This window comes from Lagopus muta, chromosome Z, assembly GCF_023343835.1.
Source record: "Lagopus muta isolate bLagMut1 chromosome Z, bLagMut1 primary, whole genome shotgun sequence".
Classification (NCBI taxonomy): Eukaryota; Metazoa; Chordata; class Aves; order Galliformes; family Phasianidae; genus Lagopus; species Lagopus muta.
The window spans coordinates 11,055,394-11,076,302 of record NC_064472.1 but is presented as its reverse complement, the minus strand read 5'-3'; the positions used below and the strand labels follow the sequence as shown (position 1 = coordinate 11,076,302).

Sequence of the window (20,909 nt, the reverse complement as noted above, 5' to 3'; positions counted from 1 at the left end):
GAGCCTTCTCTTCTCCAGGCTGAACAAGCCTCAATTTTTCTTTGTAAGAGAGGTGCTCCAGCCCTCTAAGCATCCCCATGGCCCTCCTCCAACCCTGCTCCACCAGCTCTATTGTCCTTCTTGGGGGCCCAGGCCTGCATGTGGTACTCCAGATGATGCCTCACATAGGCAGAGCAGAAGAGGACAATCCCCATTCTTTGCACCCTGCTTTCTACTCTGCTGCCACCCCTCTGTCAAGGGTGACACAGGATATTGTTGGCCTGAGCTGAAAGCACACTTCTGGTTTATATCCAGCTTTCCATCCACAGAATCCAAGCCCTTCTCCACAGGGTTGCTCTCAAGAAAGTCTTTTTCCAGCTTGTGCACATATTCAGGACTACCCCAGTCAAAATGCATCAACTTGCGCTTGGCCTTGCTGAACCTTGTTTGGTTCATGTGGGTCCTTGACACCTAGAGTTGTAACAGGAAATATCCACTCTTTGAGACACCCCACAGACATGCAACTTGATGCACCCTGATGCAGCAAATTCAGTACTACTTCTCTGAAAAAGCATGATTAAAATGGGACACACTGCAATTAATACTCACAGCGTGTTGGTGAACTGCTCCTCTATCAGCTAAAGGCTAGCACAGCCTGGAGTCAGCCCCCCAATTGGGTAGGCAGTGTTTCTGCAGTCTTTTCCTCGCAGTCCTAGCTCAAGCCGTGAGGTAATACTACATGATTCTCACTCAGAAAAAAAGCTGTTACCATTTGGCAGTGGCAACGGCAGCTACAGCAGGATAGGATCAGAATGGCAGTCTCAGTGCTACAACCTCAGCAGGTTTTTCATTTACTGAGGTAAGGCTAGTGCTCCATATGAAAAGCATGCTGGCACCTCTCTCCAGCTTAAATTTGAACGGGTTATGCGAGATGTGTTTCTAAGTGATGCAATATTTGCTTTTCTTCATTGATGTGAAAGGAAAATTAAACTATTCTGTGTATCTTTAGTGAGATATTCAGACTGATGTAACTAACTATAGCCACTACTTTCTCATTTATTTGGAAAGAAAGAATGACAGCTTGCCATCATCTCCCTGCACTTCCATACATAGAGATGACTGAAATGACCTTACCAGCAATAGTTCCAATAAGGTTGTTACCTAGAAGATTTGGATTATCCTGTAAATAAATGATGTGTTTGCAAAGAATTCTTCTGTTGAGAACACAAAATCATGCACATCACTGCACCTCCTGCTCCAGCAGGGAGACTGGACTAGATGGCCTTCCAAGTTCCCTTCCAATCCCTGACACTGTGATTCTGTGATTCCATCGCACCTGCATGGAGTGTATTGAAAATTCAGGATTTAACTGCTAGCAATTTGAGATTTGTTACGTACTGAAATGTAAAGAGAAATTCTGACTTCGCCAAAGTGGTGAGAAGACAATTCCTTCCTATAAAACTGTAATGTGTTTGAAGGCCCTGTTTTCTGTATTTCTTTGTTCTCTTTGTTCTCCCATGCATCATTTTCTATATGGGAGTGACTCCAATCTCACAATAGGTTCTTCTTTTGAATCCTGATGGCAGAGGAGGGAACCAAAGGACGGACTTCACTTCTGGGACTGGCACTTGGTGCATGTTGGGTGGGGAGCTCTAAGATAAATAAACTGCTTCTGCAGTTGAGCTACCTCAGGGCTGGGCAGCATCGTTGCAGAGTACTTGTGGACCAACTCTGAGCTCTCATTTTCCTCAGTCCCACTTTGTCTGATGACATCTTTCCTGAACTCAGTTGCAAGAGCTGAGTCTTTCACACAGATCATTCTTCTTCAGTACACTGCCATCTCCTTCCCATCAGCCAGGCTAAATGTTGGATTCCCAACAAAGAAATCTGAAAGTTGCCCATCTCTGGTCTGAAAAAAAAAGCTTAGTATTCCTTCTCACAAGTGTGCTCTTTGTTCCTTCTTAGCTCTGAGTTCTTCACATGCAGATCCAGAATAATACAAGTTTATGTACTCTAAGGCAAGACAGGTATTTGTTGTTTGATGATCATTTCTAGTCAGATCTTTACAGTTTAATTTAGTGGAAAAAGTCTTACACTGAAAAATAAAACATTGATGGATAAAATTAAATTCTGAAATTTCCAAAGTATATCTGTCAGTAAAAGCAATGTAAACGCTGGGTACACTTTCCTGTCAGTGTGAGACAAGAAGTCATCACTGGCCATAGCTGTGTACACAAACTGTCCACGGATCACCTGCTCAAAGACTTACAGGGTCTTAAAAATCCTAAGGGAAGAAACTCTGCTCCTGTTAGTGTGATGTAAAGGTATCTGACTCCACCTGCTCCCTCTGCTGACCCCATCTATCGTGATGCAGATGCCAGAATGTAGAATACACCTGTGATTTGATTTACCTCAAGGCTTAGTGGAGTATTTATGAATGAAGATGACTGCATGATTATTACCTCTCAAGTAGTAACGGCTTCTTGGAAACATACGCTGTTATTAATTCTACTTTGATGTTTTAGTGGCTGCAAAAGTTAAAGATAACTTTTAATAGTCGTATTAAGAAGCCCATTTTTTAGCTGATTGAGAGTTGTTCCAGTATCGTTGCAGATATACAGGGGTATCTCTTCCATCTGAGTCTTTATCCCATTAAACAAAATCACAAAATAAATTCTTAGATTACTAATACTATAGACAGGTTACAGTTCATCATAAAGTGTGCAATTGAGAAAACACGTATTAAGCATGATTAGATTAATGTCATTGGGCATTTAAGCTGTTGCAGAATATTAAGTTAACTTGTGCTGTTGCTGTATGCAGTTTATGCATATATCATAGGGTTAGTTGTGAGTATTCCCAACATGAAGTGTGCTGTTTCAGGAGTGCAGTAAGGCAATAAGTGCAATAAACGTCAGTTTTATGAACAGTAAATACTGGAGCATTATTCTGAAGCAGTAATATCAGCCACTGCGGGAATTTCATCCCAAGATGTGACAGGAAGAGTCTGACTCTTGAATGAATGGTTCATGGCAGTCTCCAGCTGACTCACCAGGGGAATTTCTTTCAAGGGAGTTTGCACAACAATTGAGGAGAATAACAGAAAAAGGGAAAGCTGGCACAGTGATCTATCTTAGATACTGAAATTCCTTGAAGATTTTATTTTTATATACTGGAGTGATTTATCAGGTTATCTATCTAACTGCCCTGTCGATTTTTGGCCCTCCTTCAGCCATCTGCATTGGAATCTGCTTTAGGGAGTGAATAAATAAAAATCACTCTGAAGTAAAGCAAAGCATGAGCTGTATCCTATCAGCTACTCCAGAGGAAATGCCCATGGCACAGTGCAGTCTGTGGAGGTAATTCACATTCCCACAATAACTTCCCAAGGGATGTGCAGACTTATAATCAGGCTGCAGACTTTTTGGCTTTCTCTTGCCTAACTGTGGTAAAGCATGGACTGAAGACTATAGAAGCTGTACCCAATCTTGCTCTTCAAGGAACCTCCAGTTAAACCTAAGGAAAAGATGGAGCTCAGACCACAGTATTTCTGCTTCTGTGCTTGGCTGCATGTCTTGGCAGCGAAGACTTCTTAAACCAAAGCTGCAGAGAACAAAGCATTTAGATGGCACCTGAACGGAGTTGTGTATTTATCACAGTTTGGATGTAGTCACCACAGTTCTGCCCACACCTTGCTTGGGGTATATACATATTTTATTGGATGATTTTCCTTAGGTCTTGTTTCTAGTAATACATTTTTCATGTACTTACATGTTCCTTTCATAGGGTTCTTCCATAGATGAACTACACAATCTATCAGCATGATCTATGCAAATAAGGTTTGTAAAAGGACAGTTTGTCCAGAACTGACATCTACTGAGTCATACACAGTAGTGGCCAGCATTTTACAGCACCATTATCTTAGTACGTCTACCAGCACGCACAGGGACACCCTCCAACACAAAAGACAGCTCTCCATGAAACTCAGAAACATACATCATCGTGTCTGAAAGGCAGTTTAAGACATGATTCCCAGAGAGAAAAGGAGCTAGTTGCTCTTCTTTCCTGTGGCGTTGATCTCTACTCTGACTTTGTTTCAACGTGTTGGTGAAGTCCTGCCACTTCAGGACTTCAGAAATTACATCTAGTTCTGCTTAGTTATAGCAATAACCAATTCATAGCAAAGTAAAGTAGATGGAAAAAAATAGAAAATTCGATTAAGGTATTTTAAGCCTATTCCATCTTCACTGAAATAATTTTCCACTGCTTTGTTGCTTTCAAAGTCAGTTCTCTCTTTTATAGTAGGCAATCAAATAGAATGTTACTTGTCCGACAAAGGAGCATTAAAAAGCTTTTGTTAAAATTTGATGAATTCAAATGCTAATATATCATCCATATCTGTAAAGATGGGTGAGAAAAGGCTGGATGAGTTTTTTCTTCCCAGATAACACAGGAAGTTACAAGAGTTGGAAGTTTTTTATACAATAAGATGGCTCAAACCTGGCCTCAGACTTGTATGCAGAAGGTCTTGCATTAACTTTGGTTGTTTGGCTAATCTAGAATGGATTTTATTTTCAGAAAAAAAAGTCATCAACTACTTTTAGAAGGCGTTTGGGTCAGTTAAGATTAACACACAAAAAAGCATCTCTACATCCCAGGATTTTTGTCAGTGACAGGAATTTAGCAACTGCCTTGTCAAACAGATGTGCAAAAACTAAACCAAAACTGTGTGACGTCCTGGATTGGAAGGTTGGTATAGAAATATTGCACAAAAGGTGTTTGTACCACACTGAAAAGTAACACATCTTAGTATCATCTGGTCCTAACAATTCTGGCTTCCTTAGCTGCTTCTTTGGCCCTACTATTCCGTACCTCTTCCAGTCATATCCTCTCTTGAAACAACAGTGAGCTTACAATTAAAGCATGTTTCAAGTGCTGCCTTCAGAAAAGGGCATAGCTTGGCCTTGGTTATCAGCTCAGCGCTACACAGCAGACAACCCCATGGCTGGAGCACTCTGCAGTGAGAGCTGGAACCCTCCCAGAAGCACCTACACCTACTAAGCAGAGAATCTCTACTCATTTCTCAGCCTATGTGATTGGGAAACGTTCAGAGTCAATGAATTTAACTGATGTAGGACAGGCAGACAAGATTGCAAGGTATCAGCTTGCCAAAGGAGATATCATAATGCTGCTGCAGTGTAGCACTGCTATGTGCTTTCTTAAGCCTGAGGTTTCTTGTAAAACTTCCATGAAAAACAGTTGTTATCAAAACATATTTTATTTTTAAGTAGCTAGAACACAGTAAATATCCCCCATTAATGTTTCCATTTTCCTTTGCAGTCACAGAAAGTCATTTCATCTTGCTTCATCTGTCATTGTTTAGAGGCCACGAAATTTTACTTCAAGGTTTGTGAGAAACTGATTTCTACAAAAAGAGGCATTTCTGACAGAACACTTCTGCAAATCTTGTACAAATAACTCTGCGGTTAACTGAGTTAGGAAATCTAGAATCATTTTACGTCAGGTGGAACAGGTGGTGTTAAAATTCTTCTTCAGCTTGTTTGGAACGAGAACATTTCAGTTCCAGCAGTCTCTTCACAGTATCAGCAATTGTACGCTCACCATGCACCTTGTTATCTCTGGTACGGATGTTAACTGTTCCACTTGCCTTTTCCTTTTCACCAACAACTAGGAACAACCAAGGTACAAAAAGATGAAACCACCACTTAAAAAAATCTCTTCCCACCAGTTCCCTTAAAACACTGGTATATTTAACGAAAATTCTAAGTTAGCAACTAACATATGCTCCCAGGTCTCCTAGGAGGTCCTCCCTCAAAGAACTCCAACTCAGATTTATAGCAGCCATTAGCGCTATTTAATCTCCTATCACTCAACAGACTTTTAGTATATTATACACTTTATTTATTCATGTTTTGCTAGAAGTAAACTGAATAAGCCCAGTTTTATATTAAAGAGAGCCAGGAAATGAAAATGAGAAGAGTAATGCAAAAGCAAACATTAGAAACAAAACCTGACCAAGAGCTATTAGTTTGCTTGTTCTTTACAGAAAGAGTAAGATAGTTTATTAACAAAGTCCAAAGGTTTGCTAATTAAACACTGACAGATACCAAGACATATCTCTATGTGCAGCACTACTGATTATGTAATGTACTTGGAGATAGCTACAGGATTGCATTTCTCCACTGAATGGGAGATTCCTCAGCTGCAGCTGCCTAACAACTCTTTGAAGCAGCATTTGGACTTAAGTCAGGTGAGATGTTTTTCCTGGTACTCTCATTATTTGTTTGTGGTTTTTAAACTAAATTCATAATCACAGTTAACAACCTGAGTGACAAGCGACACTGGTTTTGACATGTGTCTCCACACTGCTGGCCAGAAAACAGAAGAGACTTTTTCTAAAGCAGCAGTAATGCCTCGGTCCACAAAACAAGCACCTTTTTCACTAAAAGCCATTCAAGCAAGGAATGCTCATCAGATGTACGGGAGAGACCATCTGGAATGGAGACTCTGGAGGAGCAAAGTGAGCTAAAACACTTCTGCCTGCTCAGAGAACCTCTCTGAAAAGGTCAGCCAGCATAAGGTAGAAACAAATGCACTATACATTACCCAGAATAAAGTTATACTGTGCAAGCTGAGCATTTCTGATCTTCTTGTTCAGGGTGCACCCAGGATCTACATCAATATCCACCATTAACCCAGCATCATGGAACTGCTGTCTCACCTAGGAGAAAATGTATTTAAACCGTCACAATAGGGTATTTTGTGATGATGAACTAATTGCGACCTGGCAGTTAAGCCAGTCAGGCTTATCTGACCCTCTAAATCAAGTGCACTATCATCAGCTCAAGCCTTGGAGATGAGCCCTATTCAAAGTAGGAAACGAGGTCTGCCATCATACAAACTGCTAAGCACTGATATGAATACCTCACATTTAGGACCAGTATCTATTTTAATTTGATGCTGTGAATGGCAACAGCATGCTGAAGCTCTTAATTAAAAGTTGTTTGTAAATTTTTATTTTTTAATTTTGCAGGCTATTTTAGATATTTATCTATTTTAGAAATAGAGAAGTCTGCTAAATGCCAAACATGCACAGAATTTTCTTCATCTTTCTTACTGCTCTGCAAGATGGACATTGCAAGAGAGAACTGGAACCTGAAGCACCAAAACCCCACCCCAAATAAACATCTGATATTTGAATTGCTGACATCTATTTTAGTTCCTCTTTAAAATCCATTTACATCTTCAGCAGCTTACTGTCACGTTAATAAACAAATGATACATGCAAAGATCTAGAACATTTCCCTGTGACAAGTGACACTAGTAATAATACCTAAGTATTTCAATTAAATACTGTATATCTTAAACAAACCAACCAACAAAAAACAAACCATATACTACACCTTTTGGGCATATTCATCACACGTTGGTCCCACTGGCACTACCATTACCTGCTGTGGAGACAGCCAGAGTGGCCTTCAAGAAACAAGAAAAAAAAAAAAGTTAGAGAGTTTTTAGTATTTTTCAGAATGGAAAAACCTAGGAACAGATGAGACTAAAAATCTACGGACAAGATTCATTAAGCTAGCAGCTTAGAATGGCTCCAGAGGCACTGACAGCCCAATATCTAAGTTACAGTTTATCTTCCAGAAAATGAGAGTGTCTGAAAGAATTGCAGGGTGAGCAAAAGTACTTTTTGTCCTGAAGACTAGAGTTACATTTTACACACATAATTGAGCCACTAGTCTCTTTACTAACAAATACTGGGAATAATATTTGAGTCTTGTCATCATCAGTAGGGTCACTACACTGCAGCAGATAAAGGAAATTACCAACATAAACGACTCTTTGCCAGCATCAAACCTGGAAGAGCAAGGCAAGAGATACACAGCTTGTGTATGTTCAAGAGTGGTACCACGTACTATACTGTATCTATTACTACTTCATATCTGAAGAAAGGGATTCAGAGAGAATTGCCTATGATATACCTATGGTATACCTCAGTAGCAAGCAAGTACAATAAACTCTACTGACAATTGCATGCTTGGGGCTAATTGGTATTTCATATGAAAGTGTTTGCTCAAACTAGAATGCACTTTTCAATGTTACCATTTGCCTCCATAGTTTTCAGTTAAAATGGCGATCATTCTCTCCACAGAGCCCAGGATAGCACGGTGGATGATAACGGGTCTTGTCTTGTCATTACCATCGTGGCTGTGAACAAAGTTAGTTACACACATGAACAACAGAAAAGTTAAATTACATAGCAATTAAGAAATTCAGACTGTGCCTACCTGACAAAAGTGAGGTTAAATCTGATTGACAGTTGGAAGTCCAGCTGGATTGTAGCACACTGGTGGTAGCGTCCAATGGCATCTTTAATCTGAATGTCAATCTTATGAAACGAAAGAACAAAACTTTTACCAGAGTTTAAGATGAAGCATGCCACTCTGAAAATAAATTCACCATACTAAGATGGAGGCCATCACTCACAGAGCACAGTGAAAGTATATGTGGGTTTGGACAACACACTTTGGACAATATTATGATTTAAAACAACTTGTGGATTCTGATGCAAACAATGTCAGACCAAAAACAGGGTGAGCACATGAAGAGATGTTATTTCAGAGGGAACTACAATTAATATCTCAAGAACATTTTCCGAGTTTGCTTGGTTTTTCATTGGACCTTCATGAGTCTTTCACTGAGTGAACTCAGCAGCACATAAAGGGAAGGAGGATAGATTAAGTGTAGGTTTTGGCTCCAAATTGAGCACTTATTTCCAAAAATCCTGAACACGGGATGCACACTGTATTGTTAAATAATCCACTTACCAAGAGAGATCATATTAATTAATGACACATGGTCTTACTAAGAATAGTCTTTACTACAGATATCTAATCTATTTCATCTGACACTTTAATCCTGAATACACTTTGGACAGAAGTTACACAAGACATCTCTAGAAAACAGTCAATTTGTATTATCCAGTCCTTACTGATCTAGTGAATTTGACATCTTCTTCAACATTTTCCCAGCAGGGCAATGTGATTTTTTTTTCAAACTTAAAGATCAAACAAAGAGATCAGTGTGTTAAGTGCTGAAAGACAATGAAGAGCCTTTCTGAAGTCACTGGGCAAGATAATAACTCATTAGAAGTTCTGCACTCTGAAGCCAGTGCTTATCAAAATTTAGCTACAATTGAAGAAATCAAAAAAGGTTGTAAATTACTTTTTCTGGTAGAAACTCAAAATCATCCATTTAAAGAACACAAAAAACACTCTATCCTGAGTGCAGAGCTTCACTTAACAATGCAGCTTTAACCAGTTCACATTAAGACCAAGGCAAACGGCTATGTGTTTGCCCACTTCAACTTACCCTTGCTCCTAGTACTGTAGCTAAAGTAAATTAAGGTTAACAAAGGAAAGTGTTCCTGCAGATATTTGCCTCCTTTCAAATGAACTGAGGAAATTACTAAATCTTGTTTGCATTTCACATTATGAATGATAAGCTGTAACAGAACGTTCCACCTACAACCCATAAAATGAAATTGATTCAATCAGCATACAAAGACAAAAATCAGAACTAGTTTACTAGATGAATGAAGACAAACATATATTAAATTTACATCTATTAGGGAAACATTCAGAAGCAATGCTGTAAGGCTTTGTGTCCTCATGCTCAAAGACATCAGAAAATTTCTAGAAATCTCTTCTTCATCATTACAGCCGAAGAGGAAGCTCTTACAAAGACACACAGACTGTGCAAGGGTCTTTTTTAAAACCAAGACCCACCAGCAGTGCTACAAAACCATGTTAGTAAAAGCAACGTTTTTCAGAAATCTGTTTAATAAACTTAATTACAACTGATTATTTTTCCCCTCGTGTCTTTTTTTTTTTTCCTAAATTGGAATACAGGTTTAGGATTTTCTTCCTGCTTGTATGCTATAGGATTATTGCATTATGATTCATTCACTGATCACCAAAATGATCATTTCTAACACAGCACACTGATCTTACAGTGCCACCTTCTGTTCATATCTCTCAATAAACCAACTCCAACTCAAGCAGCAAATAGTTTTACAAGTAAACTCAGTAAAATGAGTACTAAAGCTACATAAAGGACAAGATCACAGAGAATTCTCTCTCTCTCAAGTAAACCATGAATTTAGGTCATTGGGAAAACAGACAATGTCAGCCAGAAAGCACCATTTGATGATACCAGATAACTGAACATATATATTAAACAACAACAACAATCATCACAAAAAAAAAAACAAAAAAACAAAAAAACACAACAGCAAAAACCAGCAAACCCACACTTTCCCTTCCTCTTTCAAGCCTTTTACAATCACTGCTTGTACCGGTCTGTCAGTTTGAGAATCCATTTTGTTCTTTATTCTCCAGCCAAAACTGAACAGCACCAATGCTTCAGAAACGCAGACTAACATCGAAAAATGTAGCTGTAAAGTTATGCTGGAAGCACACATGCAGAGCAGGCTGAAAGTAAAAGCTGTCTTTATGAAGAAGATGATGAATAAAAAACAAGAGCATCACTATTTTCTCTAGAAGATACAAAAAAACCAATGTATTTAATAACGGCAAGCATCTCTCTCTACCTCAAAGCAATTCAGATGTTACTTTGACAAACCCTTCACCCTGGTCAGGTATCTGTCTGAATTTGTCTGTACACAGACAGAATGTCTGCAAACATTCTGTACAAATACACGCCAAACACTTTTCTTTCCAAGAAATTCTACGGTTGGCATAATTTTATGAAGACAAAGACTTTAAGTTTTTTTTTCTCCTGGTCTGCTATACTATGAAGATGAAAATCTGCATGCTAAGATTACAGAAGCATCACTGGAAAAAAAGGAATTGTGAGACTTTTTGCGTCCTTAATCCAAACAAAATTAAAACCGCCACCCAGAGGTCCACTGCAACGCGCTAACCTTAGGTCCATAGAAAGCTCCATCACCAGGGTTCAACTCCCACTTCTCACCAAAGTCATTAAGGCTGTTTTCCAGTTGCTAGAGATAAAGAATATGTGTATTCAGTGTTTCTCACTTCTCACATCAGGTCAGCCTGTTGCTGCAGCCATCTAACACTACCAGACTCTCATTATTTCTCCATTACTGCAACAACACCTCTGCACATTCCTATCAACTCATCTTCTGGAAAAACAAAGTTTTAGAAGAGACTCAGGTTAAAAAAAGTTCAAATTGAAACTAATGCATACATTTTGTAAGAGGCCAAACAAGCAGCATTAGGTAAGATACAAGAACTCTTTAGACATAGCAAATGTTGAGGGAGAATCCATTCCTGTTACTTATGTCTGTTCATGCCCCATCTTCTTTCCATACTGTACCTGCAAGGGCTAATGCTTTAGTAATGAAAATAACGTTTTCTGGAAGATGCCTCAAAATCTTACCACAAGAGCTGTTAAAATTAGTTCTTTTCATCCTCTTTTCTTTTCCCCCCCTCTCTCCTACTATTTAATTGATCAAAAACACACAAGAGAAAGGAGAGAGACAATTTGATTCTGCCATGGAAATCACTTCTGTATGGAGAGCATACTGTTCGTACACAGCATACTAAGAAAGCTATTTTATTACCCACCCGGAACTAGAGACAGTTATTAAGTTATATTTCTCATGCCCAGCTACCACACCACCTCCTAGAAGGCAATATACCTTATGGATCTTGCAGCTGCAGTCTTGCTTTCATACAGAAAGGTAATAAAATGACTGTTTACCTTCTCAGCTCGATTCCACACCTCAATATCTCCCAGATACTTTTCAGGACGAGTAGAGAGATTCAGTTTAAAGGAAAATCCAAAGACATCATAAACAGCACGCAAGAACTGTAGACAACTCTTTATCTCCTCTTCTATCTACGTAAGAATGGAAATACAGTCTCAACTACAGGAAATTCAGCTATTCTGATTTTAATACCCTATTTCATTTACCAGTAGTCCATACCTGTTCCACGGAACAGAATATGTGAGCATCATCCTGCTGGAACCGACGTACTCTAGTGAGTCCTGTAAGAGCTCCTGACAGTTCATTTCGATGCAGAACACCAAAATCAGCCAACCGTAAGGGCAGCTCACGCCATGATCTTGGACGATGATCAAACATAAGGCTGAAGGAAAAGTTAATTACTTGAAATTCATCTAGAATCAAAATTCTGCGAAGAACTACCAAAAGAAAGCAGCACTGCCTAAGCAAGTGCCCACACTGCCAGAGACGTCACCTGAATACAACAATCACTTATATCTAGCTTTCTTTTCTTCCAGGAAAATTAATCAGATATTCTTACGTGGGCAGGAGGATTCCTCCACCTCACACAGTGACAGTACCAACTCCTGAAGTGAGCACTGAAACCTGAATGGCTACACTGCCACAAAACTGACAATACCCTGCTAGCCACTTTGGCTACTCAGAGTTTGCAGCATCAAGGTAAGCTTCAGTTCTGAAACAACATCACTGCAATGACAGAAAGAAAAAAAAAAAAAAAGGCAATTTTTGGGGTCCCTGTAGAGAGAGCTCACAATAACAACAGTCATAATTACGACACTCCTAACAAGGATTTTTAGTTGTGATTTTCTACTTGTTTGTTGTTTTTGTTTTCTTTTTTTTTTTAATCAAAAGAAAACCCAATGCAAAGATGATGTGCATTTACCAGTGTCCTGGACAGTTCATAGGCTTCAGAGCAAATATTTCTTTCTCCACTTCAAAGGAAAACATGTTTTCATTGTAATGCTGCCAATGCCCTGAAGTCATCCATAGTTTACTGTTGAAAATATTTGGAGTGACAACCTCTTGGAATCCACGTTTTCGATACTCACTCTAAAATAAACCCAGTACATAAAATAATCAATAACCAGATGAAAGTAATGGTACTCAGACTTTGATCTGCAGTCATGAAAATAGCAAGCACAATTTTTATAGAGTCCACCACTAAAGAAAAACAAGCTGGAAATGGCAGCATGCCACCCTTCCCTCAAAAATTCCTCTGTTGTAAGCAAGAACAAGTTCCTTCCAACCAAGCAAAGCAGCAGTCTCTAATCATTCCATGACACTTGGTATTACTTTACAGCCCAAACATCTAATAATAAGACACAGAGATATTTACATTTTGCAACAGGTAGATCAGGATTTTTTTCCTCATTTTTCTAATAATTAGCTGAAGAAGTCCAAGTCTAACACTTATTAAGTAGAATCAACAAGGATCAGTGAAACAACAGTAGAGTGAGCTTAGCTCTATCACGAGTCGTCATTATCACTATTTTAACTGCAGCAATAAAAATATAACTTGGCAGACATTGTTAAAACCCCAGTTGTAAGTAACCAGGTTCCTTCAGTTACACAGCTTACATGTGGGGAGCTTAAACAGCCCTTCATTTCAAGTCAATTCATACTGTTACATCGTTGTATACTTCCACATTTTTTCTGAAGTTAAGCACTTCCTTCTGTAAGACAGTCTCCAAAAGACATTACTTACCCGGATGAATTCAATTAAGGTATTATATATGTAAGCTCCTTTTGGTAAGAAAAAGCAGCTACCGGGGCTGAGCTCATGAAAGAAAAAGAGTTCTTGATCCTGCAGAAAAATATTGGAAAAACTTAGTACTTGCGCAGCCATTTTTTCCTCAATAAACATTCACAAATGAGTTACTACTGGTCACCACCAAGAGTTAAAATAAAATAAATAAATAACAATAGACCAGTTGCATTTCACTAGTACTTGTATCCCCATTACTACAAATACAGGAAGAAAAATTAATTTTCTATTCTACTATCAGTACCCCAAAAACTCAGGTTTATATGCAATTCCTAACTGCACGCACACAGCACCCCTGTCCACTGACAAAAAATATTTGAATAATTAGAGCTGCAGAAGTAAATATTAACTATGTATTTGGACTGTAATTGGCTAATGTTGTGAAAAATTAAGCATATGCTTCAAGATTGCATATAATGTACTCTGTTCTTTTTCCTGATGTCCAAGCAGTAGACCTTTTAATAGCATTCAAAGCTACCAATTATAATACGTGGATTTCCATCTAAAAAACAAAATGAAGAACTAATGAACCAGAAAAACTCAACCCCAAAACGTACTATAGATTCTAAAGATCAGAAAGAAGGCAAAACTGTGAGTGAAGAGGCTGCAGCAACCCAGGTAAGAATAAGCACTGCCTGCAGACTAAAGAGGTCTTGCATACCAAAGCATTCATATAATATCTTGGTTAACCTGTTGAAGAGGCTTTTGCTCTGCATCATTTGCTTTAGGACTTCTAACGCTTTTAAACAGAAAAGAACCTGACTTTGCAACTCAACTGAAAATACAGCTGCATCGCATCTTAGCTGTGTCAGCAAGTATATGCTGTGTGTGAGATAGCTCTATTGTGAGCTTATGTATGCATTATGTTTGTAAAATACACTACCATACAGAATGCCTTACCCGTCCAATTTTTCTGTGATCTCTGTTTTTAGCCTCCTCCTGGAATTTTTCCCATTCCTTCAACATTTTTGCATCTGGGAATGAAATTCCATAGATTCGCTGGAGAGATTCCATATCAGCCTTGCCTTCCCAGTAAGTAGATGAATTCTGTGCACAAAAAATAAATGAAACAATGAAGAAAAGAAAGAGCCTACACATTTTATTGCTCTTGCCTGTTGTAAAAGGCACACATAATAATTAAACAAATTGCTGTTTAATATAAATATGGCATGAATACACTTTTAATTATAAAAACACAGTGGTGAAAAAAGAAATGTACAAAGAAGAGCTCAATTGTAAAAACCAGTTTCAGGCCCTAAGTGGTCCTTCTTTTTTTTTCTTCCTCAAGTCTACTATCTCCCTCTGAAGCCATCCTATTTCATCTGCTCTGTTCACACTGAGCCACAACCATCAGCTAAGCTAAAACAAGAACTCTCACTGATACATCCCAACCAAGAATTAAGCCATACCCACTTCCCAAGATGTGTTGGAAATGATGTCCCTGGCCATCTATTTCTTATAGCACACAATCCTTTGCCAGTTGGTTAAACTTAGTTTATGGCCAGGTTATCCACTTCACACTATGCTCCTGGATAATCTACTGCTGTACTGCCCAAACACAGCAACACATGTCAATTAACACATTTGCCTAGAATAGTTTCAGTTATACCTTATGAATTTTTATGCTCTTTATCTTGCCAGTATGTCTAACGTGAGGTCCTCTGCATAAATCTATCAAGGGACCACATCTAAAAATAGAAAAAAACATCTGTTTAGTATATTGAATCTCAGCAAATTATACCTAGTAATACTATGCATGCATAATTACCTGTATACTGTTGTAGTTGGGGTATTGACCTTCTCATTCAGGATGCGACACTTGAATTTGTTATACTGAGAAGAAGAGAACCACACATTTATTAACTTCTTGTTAGGCAGTAGAGCTGATCAGCAGTTTAGGCTTTTTGCAAACTCGATGCTACAGTACATCAAAAGACACTTTGCTCTATAACATGGTGCTCCTGTTGAACAGAATAGCAAGCAGTACCTGAGGAACCTGATCCAGCTTCAGTGATCACACAGACCACAAGAGTGGACTGAAGACCTATTAAGGCCTCTTCCACTCTGAACAATACTGATTCGCTTTAGAGTCTTAATAGAAAAAACTGAGTAACCTCTATTTGAAGAATGCCAGGAAATTGTTTACAGCTAGTTACAAAAAAGAAAAAAAAAATTTATTCTTGCTTGATAATCTCATCCTTAAAATATTTTATGAAGCTTTCTGAATGCACCAGCATACACAGTTCAGTATCAGCACACCATATTACCACAGCCAATGTAATACAAGTGCACATTTGCAAATTTACATCTGTGGAAAATAAATGAAGAACGCCGATTCAAACATATTGCCAAGATCACCCAGTACAATTCTCACAGCTGGAGAAAAATTGATTTATTTGTGAGAGTCTAAATGATAATTTTACTTTTTTTTTTTTTTTGTAAAATATCACAAATGAGTTTCTAAGAACACATCTTCAAAAACGACTTTGAAAGACCTTCTTCTATCACTAACAGAACAACAGAAAATGTGGCTAAAGTTACAGATACTCAGAGTGTAACTGCATGGTGTGCTAACAACAACCAAGAACAACTTACCTTAAACATTTCAAGTAGTGTTTCCTTCTTAACTTCCAGTCTTTCAAAGGGTTGCTTTTCCTTCATGATCTTTTTGCACAGCGTTTCCAAAGCAGAGAAGTCATTACTTGATACACCTCTAAAATAAACAAGCAGAAGAGCACAACACTCTCACTTGCACTTGTGATTTCTCATCTGTTTGCAAGTAACCCAGACTTTGATATAACCATCGTCTCCCTCGGTTGCTAAAAAAAGAAAAAAAATATATAAAACCTACCCATCCTCAAGGAACATGTCGTAATAAAATCCATTTTCTATTGGTGGTCCATAGCACAAACATCCACCATAAATTCGCTCCATAGCTTCACCCATTATGTGTGCACTTGAGTGCCAGTATACCTAATGGAAGTAAAAAAAAAAAAAAAAAAGGGGGGGAGGGAGGGAATAAGTCCAAATATGCACAACACATTTCTGAATATTTTAAATAAAATATTTTCTGAACGCTTGCTTCTGAGGGTACTTCATGCAGACCTCATATTATAGCAGTCTTCAGAACATCAATGACTGGCCCAGAAATACTCCTATCCTAAGCTCCAGTATTTCCAAAGAAATGCTGGATTTTTTTTAATTTTACAGGCCAAAAGCATGTAATTCTTCTTTCCAGCCTCTGCTGAAATGATTTAGATTTGTCTAGAAGTCAGGAAACTAATCCAACATCTTTTTTTCTATCAACTGCAATCGATTGGCTCTGCTGACACACAGCATAAACATAAAGGTGCATTTGCAACAAGGCCACAGTCCTACAAACATTTAAAAGTATGGGAAGTCCTGCAGTGATATAAAACCAGTTTAAAGCTAAAAAACTACTCTTTACCTTGTAGTGCACCTAAAGGGTTAGCAAATTAAAGCTAAGATTGTAAGACCTGACCTGTAAGATTTAACTCTGCTTTTACTTGCACAAGTCAGAGAACAGTAGATCAGTATTACAGAAGTAATCATTTAGTTGGCATGAAAATCCTACATTTGAACACAGGATGTCTGCTGCAATGAATTTGCAGTTTCTTAATCAAATTACTTTTTCTAAAAGACAGAATTTACAAATTCACTGGGTATCCACACTTAGATGAATGAGTAGCCAAAAGAAAATATGTACTTCAGTATATAGAAAAAATACAAGAGCAACTTACTCAGCAGACTGATATTCATACTAGCAATTCTGTACCCATCATTGCTCGCACAGCCAGTGCTAAAGTGGTTGGTTCAGAAGATTTACGTAACATTAAGGCTGTAAATATCACACACTTTGCATAACTACAGCAACAGTTAGCACACTTCATAACAAATACACTGACTATACATTACCTCAATACCATGTCTTCCTAAGAAACCATTACAAAAAATGAGATGTACCTACACAGCATATCTTTTTCCTCCCTCTCTCCTCCCTTGAGCACAGTTCAGATGCTAGCACCTGCTGGAGGCTGGGTTTAACGCAAATCTAAAAGCAAACAAATTTTAGCTAGCAGATACTCACTGCTTGAGCCTCTTCATCCTCAAACTTGAGCAGCTCCAAGGTGCAATCCTCCTCTAAAGGACGGTCTAAATCCCAAACCATCTTATTCACTTTAGCAATAACAGTGTTGTCAGCTAAGCCCTGACTGGAAAAAAAAACAAACAAAAAACATTGTATATAATTGTTTAAAATCAACAAGCAGAAGTACTCAAAATTTGCTCCACTAAATTACCAAATACTGTTCCTAATGCAGTAATTCTACAGTTCCTCTAGGCAAAAACACTTTCCTTGATTGCAAATCACAAAAACAAAGCAGATTCCAATGACAAAGTATTAAGACATTAATTAGTAATAATAATAAAAAGGTGGTATTTCACCTCTAGGAATCAAACAGTTTTCATAATTCTAATTGATAGGGTGTCTAGCACACATTGTTCAAATGCACCTCACAAGATATGCGAGTCAGCTGGAGATGGGTTCTTTCTGATAGGTATCTCCCATGCCATAGAAGTATAATTAAGCAAAATACATTTCTAATGTTAGCTCACTCTAGAAGTCAATTGAAACATCACCCAAATCATCTTACCCAGGTCCACAAAAACTAATTTTGCATTTGCTAATGTTAATGATCACAGCCACAATTTGCAGATGTAGATCAGTCTAAAAATTACTAAGCATATAATAGGATAGAATCATACCTAATTCCACAAGCAATTTGATAAGGTGTGGTCTTCCAGGACTCAGCATCAACCAGCTTGCCATCAGGTAATGTAACTTTAATGGGTTTACTATCATTAGCAGCTCGCTCTGCAAGAAGTGCATCGTGCTCAGCTTTAAGTTTATTGTACATCTCTAAGCGCTCATTGATAAATGCAGGCCAAGGATTTAGCTACACATAAAGAATAAAGGTATATTCAAAAGATTAATACTATGTGATGTCAAGAATGTGAACAGCATATACATTTCACAGAGGCCTATGTGACTGTCTGCAGCTATGCGCGTGCTGTGCCTTAACAGACAACTATTACAATTACATAGTAACATTATACATACCACAGTGCATCTTTTTAATATATGCATAAGACATATTAATGAACTACTAGATTAACCTCGTGCTTAAACTTGTAGCAAATGCTAGTTTAACACAGTACAAAAGGAAAAAAAACAATTTGAAAAGCTTGTTGAAGTTGAACAGGTCCTGCTCTGACGTCAGGCTGTCAGTGCAGGCACCACGGTGCAGATGGCTGCAGTTCAGACCTGGCCAGCAGCTCTGTGCCCACTGTTTACTCACACCAACCACAAACGGAAGCAGCAGAGCATCTCTGGCAGGCTTCCATCGCCCCACAGACCTGCTGCCTATCTCCTGCTGCTGGTGGGATCCCCAGCGGGCTGCATCATGGAGCAGCAGCCACAGAAACCGGAGCTGCTCTCCCCTGACAAGAATATAACCTGCTGTCAAGAGCAACAAAGCCACCTCATGGTAAACTCTGCTGAACTAAGAAACAGCAGGGAAAGGAATTACTGCAATAGCAGATGAATGAATCAGACGGGTGACATACAGCAGTCAACAGTACACAAAACTACATCTTTCAACACCCGACGGCTCACCTCTGCACGCCCTTCATCACCACATGCTTCTTTCATTTTCTTCTTCCCGCAGTCGGCCTTTTTTTCTTCCCCAGCATTTACCTATAAGAGAATCATGAAATAGTAGAATGGCCTGAGTTGAAAAGGACCACAAAGATCATCCAGTTTCAACCCCCTGCTATGTGCAGGGCCGCAAACCGCCAGGCCAGGCTGCCCAGAGCCACATCCAGCCTGGCCTCCAGGGATGGGGCATCCACATCCTCCTTGTGCAGCCTGTTCCAATGCCTCACCACCCTGTGTGAAAAACTTCTTCCTAATATGTAACCTACATCATGGAACACACACATCTCCTCATCCTCCAGCAGTTTCTTGCACTCTACCCTAACCCCACAGACTGGGGCACAGTCCTGCGAAGCCCGCCCGGTACGCAGCCAATCCCACCCCCCTCTCCCGGAGACCCGAGCACCCCGGCGGCTTCATGGAAGGTTCACGGGGAAAGGACCGAGCCTGCCCGCCCCTCCCCAGGCCTGCCACCGGGAACCCCCGCCTCAGCACGGCCCCCGGGCGCGGTGACAGAGCGCAGAGCCAGGCGGCCCCCCGGTGCTGCTCGCCGCACGCCCCATCGCGGCGCGAGGCCCACCTGCCCGTCAGCGCCAGCCATGGCCGCCGCGTGGAAGGGGTGGGTGGAAAAGGCTGACAACGACGCGGCGCAGGCGCGGCCCGGCCGCCGAAGCTGATGCAACCGGGGGCGGCTCTACCGAGCCGAGCCAATAGGACCGAGCCGAGTCGAGCCGGGACCGGAGCTGAGGCGTGTCCAGGCGGCCGCGTGGGCGTGGCGGAAGATGGCGGCGGTCCCATTGGGGGCCATGAGGGCGGGAAGCGGGGCGGTGTCCCGTCCCCACCCTCTTTGCGGTCTTGCTGTCTTCTCTCCGTCGGGGAGATTTGCGGCCAGGGCTGCGGGGCAATGGAGCGCCGCCACGGGGAGGAGGCTGCTGTGGGGTCTGCTTCTCTCTCTGCTCCCCTGATCTCAGCCTCAGAATCTGCTAAGGATAGATTAGTTAATTTGAGTGATTTTTTTGCAAAGGAGACAAAAATCGAATTGACCTGACTAGTCTGATTCCCAATTAAAAAAAAAAAAAAAAAAAGAAAAAAAGAATAAAAAATTGATAGACATTTTGAAGAAATCCTAACTTGGGCAGAAAGGTGCAGGCTGGAGGACGCTTGCTGTCAGCAAGGGCTGGAGGTCACTGATTTCTTTCTCTGAGAAAAGGCTGTGGTATTCATGCACAGCTTCTTGCTATTGCAGCCTTCCTCCTCTCCTCACCCTAGTGGTGTTTTCTCTATGAAAATAAATAGTATTTTCATTTAGGAAATGTGCATTTTCTCAGTGTGTTCTCGTGGCCGTGGAATTCCACGTGGAATCCTGTTGAAGGCCTTAGGTTTGTCTGGTCAAGTGATGGGGCATAAGAAAGACGTTGGTTACAAAATTCCACACTTCCAAAAATTTCAGACATAGTTCTTACTGGAAGGAGTCTCGCAAGAGTCAAAATCAGAGGTCAGGAATACAGCTCTGTCCACTGGCTGCCTGGCATCCCTTCTGCTTCCTGGTGTACAAAGACGTGTAGGATGTTTCCCCTTAATCTACTGCAGTGCTTTGGAGCTTGGGAGTA

At 39.8% G+C, this 20,909-nt stretch overlaps 1 protein-coding gene across 2 annotated transcripts; it reads right to left on the bottom strand.

Moving 5' to 3' along the window:
- Positions 1-3,675: 3,675 nt before the first annotated feature.
- On the bottom strand, positions 3,676-20,009 carry TARS1 (threonyl-tRNA synthetase 1). 2 transcript variants are annotated; one of them, XM_048931987.1, is made up of 19 exons: positions 19,880-20,009; positions 19,261-19,341; positions 18,351-18,541; positions 17,674-17,797; positions 16,417-16,538; positions 16,161-16,278; positions 15,334-15,398; positions 15,175-15,253; positions 14,466-14,612; positions 13,506-13,604; positions 12,684-12,850; positions 11,981-12,143; positions 11,755-11,892; positions 10,952-11,029; positions 8,295-8,395; positions 8,110-8,214; positions 7,404-7,476; positions 6,607-6,721; positions 3,676-5,667 (listed from the first exon to the last, which is right to left on the bottom strand). In XM_048931987.1, the coding sequence occupies exons 1-19, from the start codon at positions 19,898-19,900 to the stop codon at positions 5,519-5,521; spliced, it is 2,136 nt and encodes a 711-aa protein (XP_048787944.1). In that variant the 5' UTR covers positions 19,901-20,009; the 3' UTR covers positions 3,676-5,518. The 2 variants fall into 2 exon arrangements, with proteins under 2 accessions (XP_048787944.1, XP_048787945.1); XM_048931988.1 differs by lacking the exon at positions 19,880-20,009 and having other exon boundaries at positions 18,351-18,459.
- Positions 20,010-20,909: the final 900 nt, after the last annotated feature.

What these genes read in the sequence shown, in the direction of transcription:
- TARS1 (XM_048931987.1), bottom strand. Translation starts at nt 19,900, where the DNA reads ATGGCTGGCGCTGACGGGCAG. An exon ending in CAAATTGCTTGTGGAATTAG is followed by an intron (nt 17,798 to 18,350) that starts GTATGATTCTAT and finishes TTTTTTTTCCAG; the next exon opens with TCAGGGCTTAGCTGACAACA. An exon ending in CCTTAATTGAATTCATCCGG is followed by an intron (nt 12,851 to 13,505) that starts GTAAGTAATGTC and finishes GGTTTATTTTAG; the next exon opens with AGTGAGTATCGAAAACGTGG.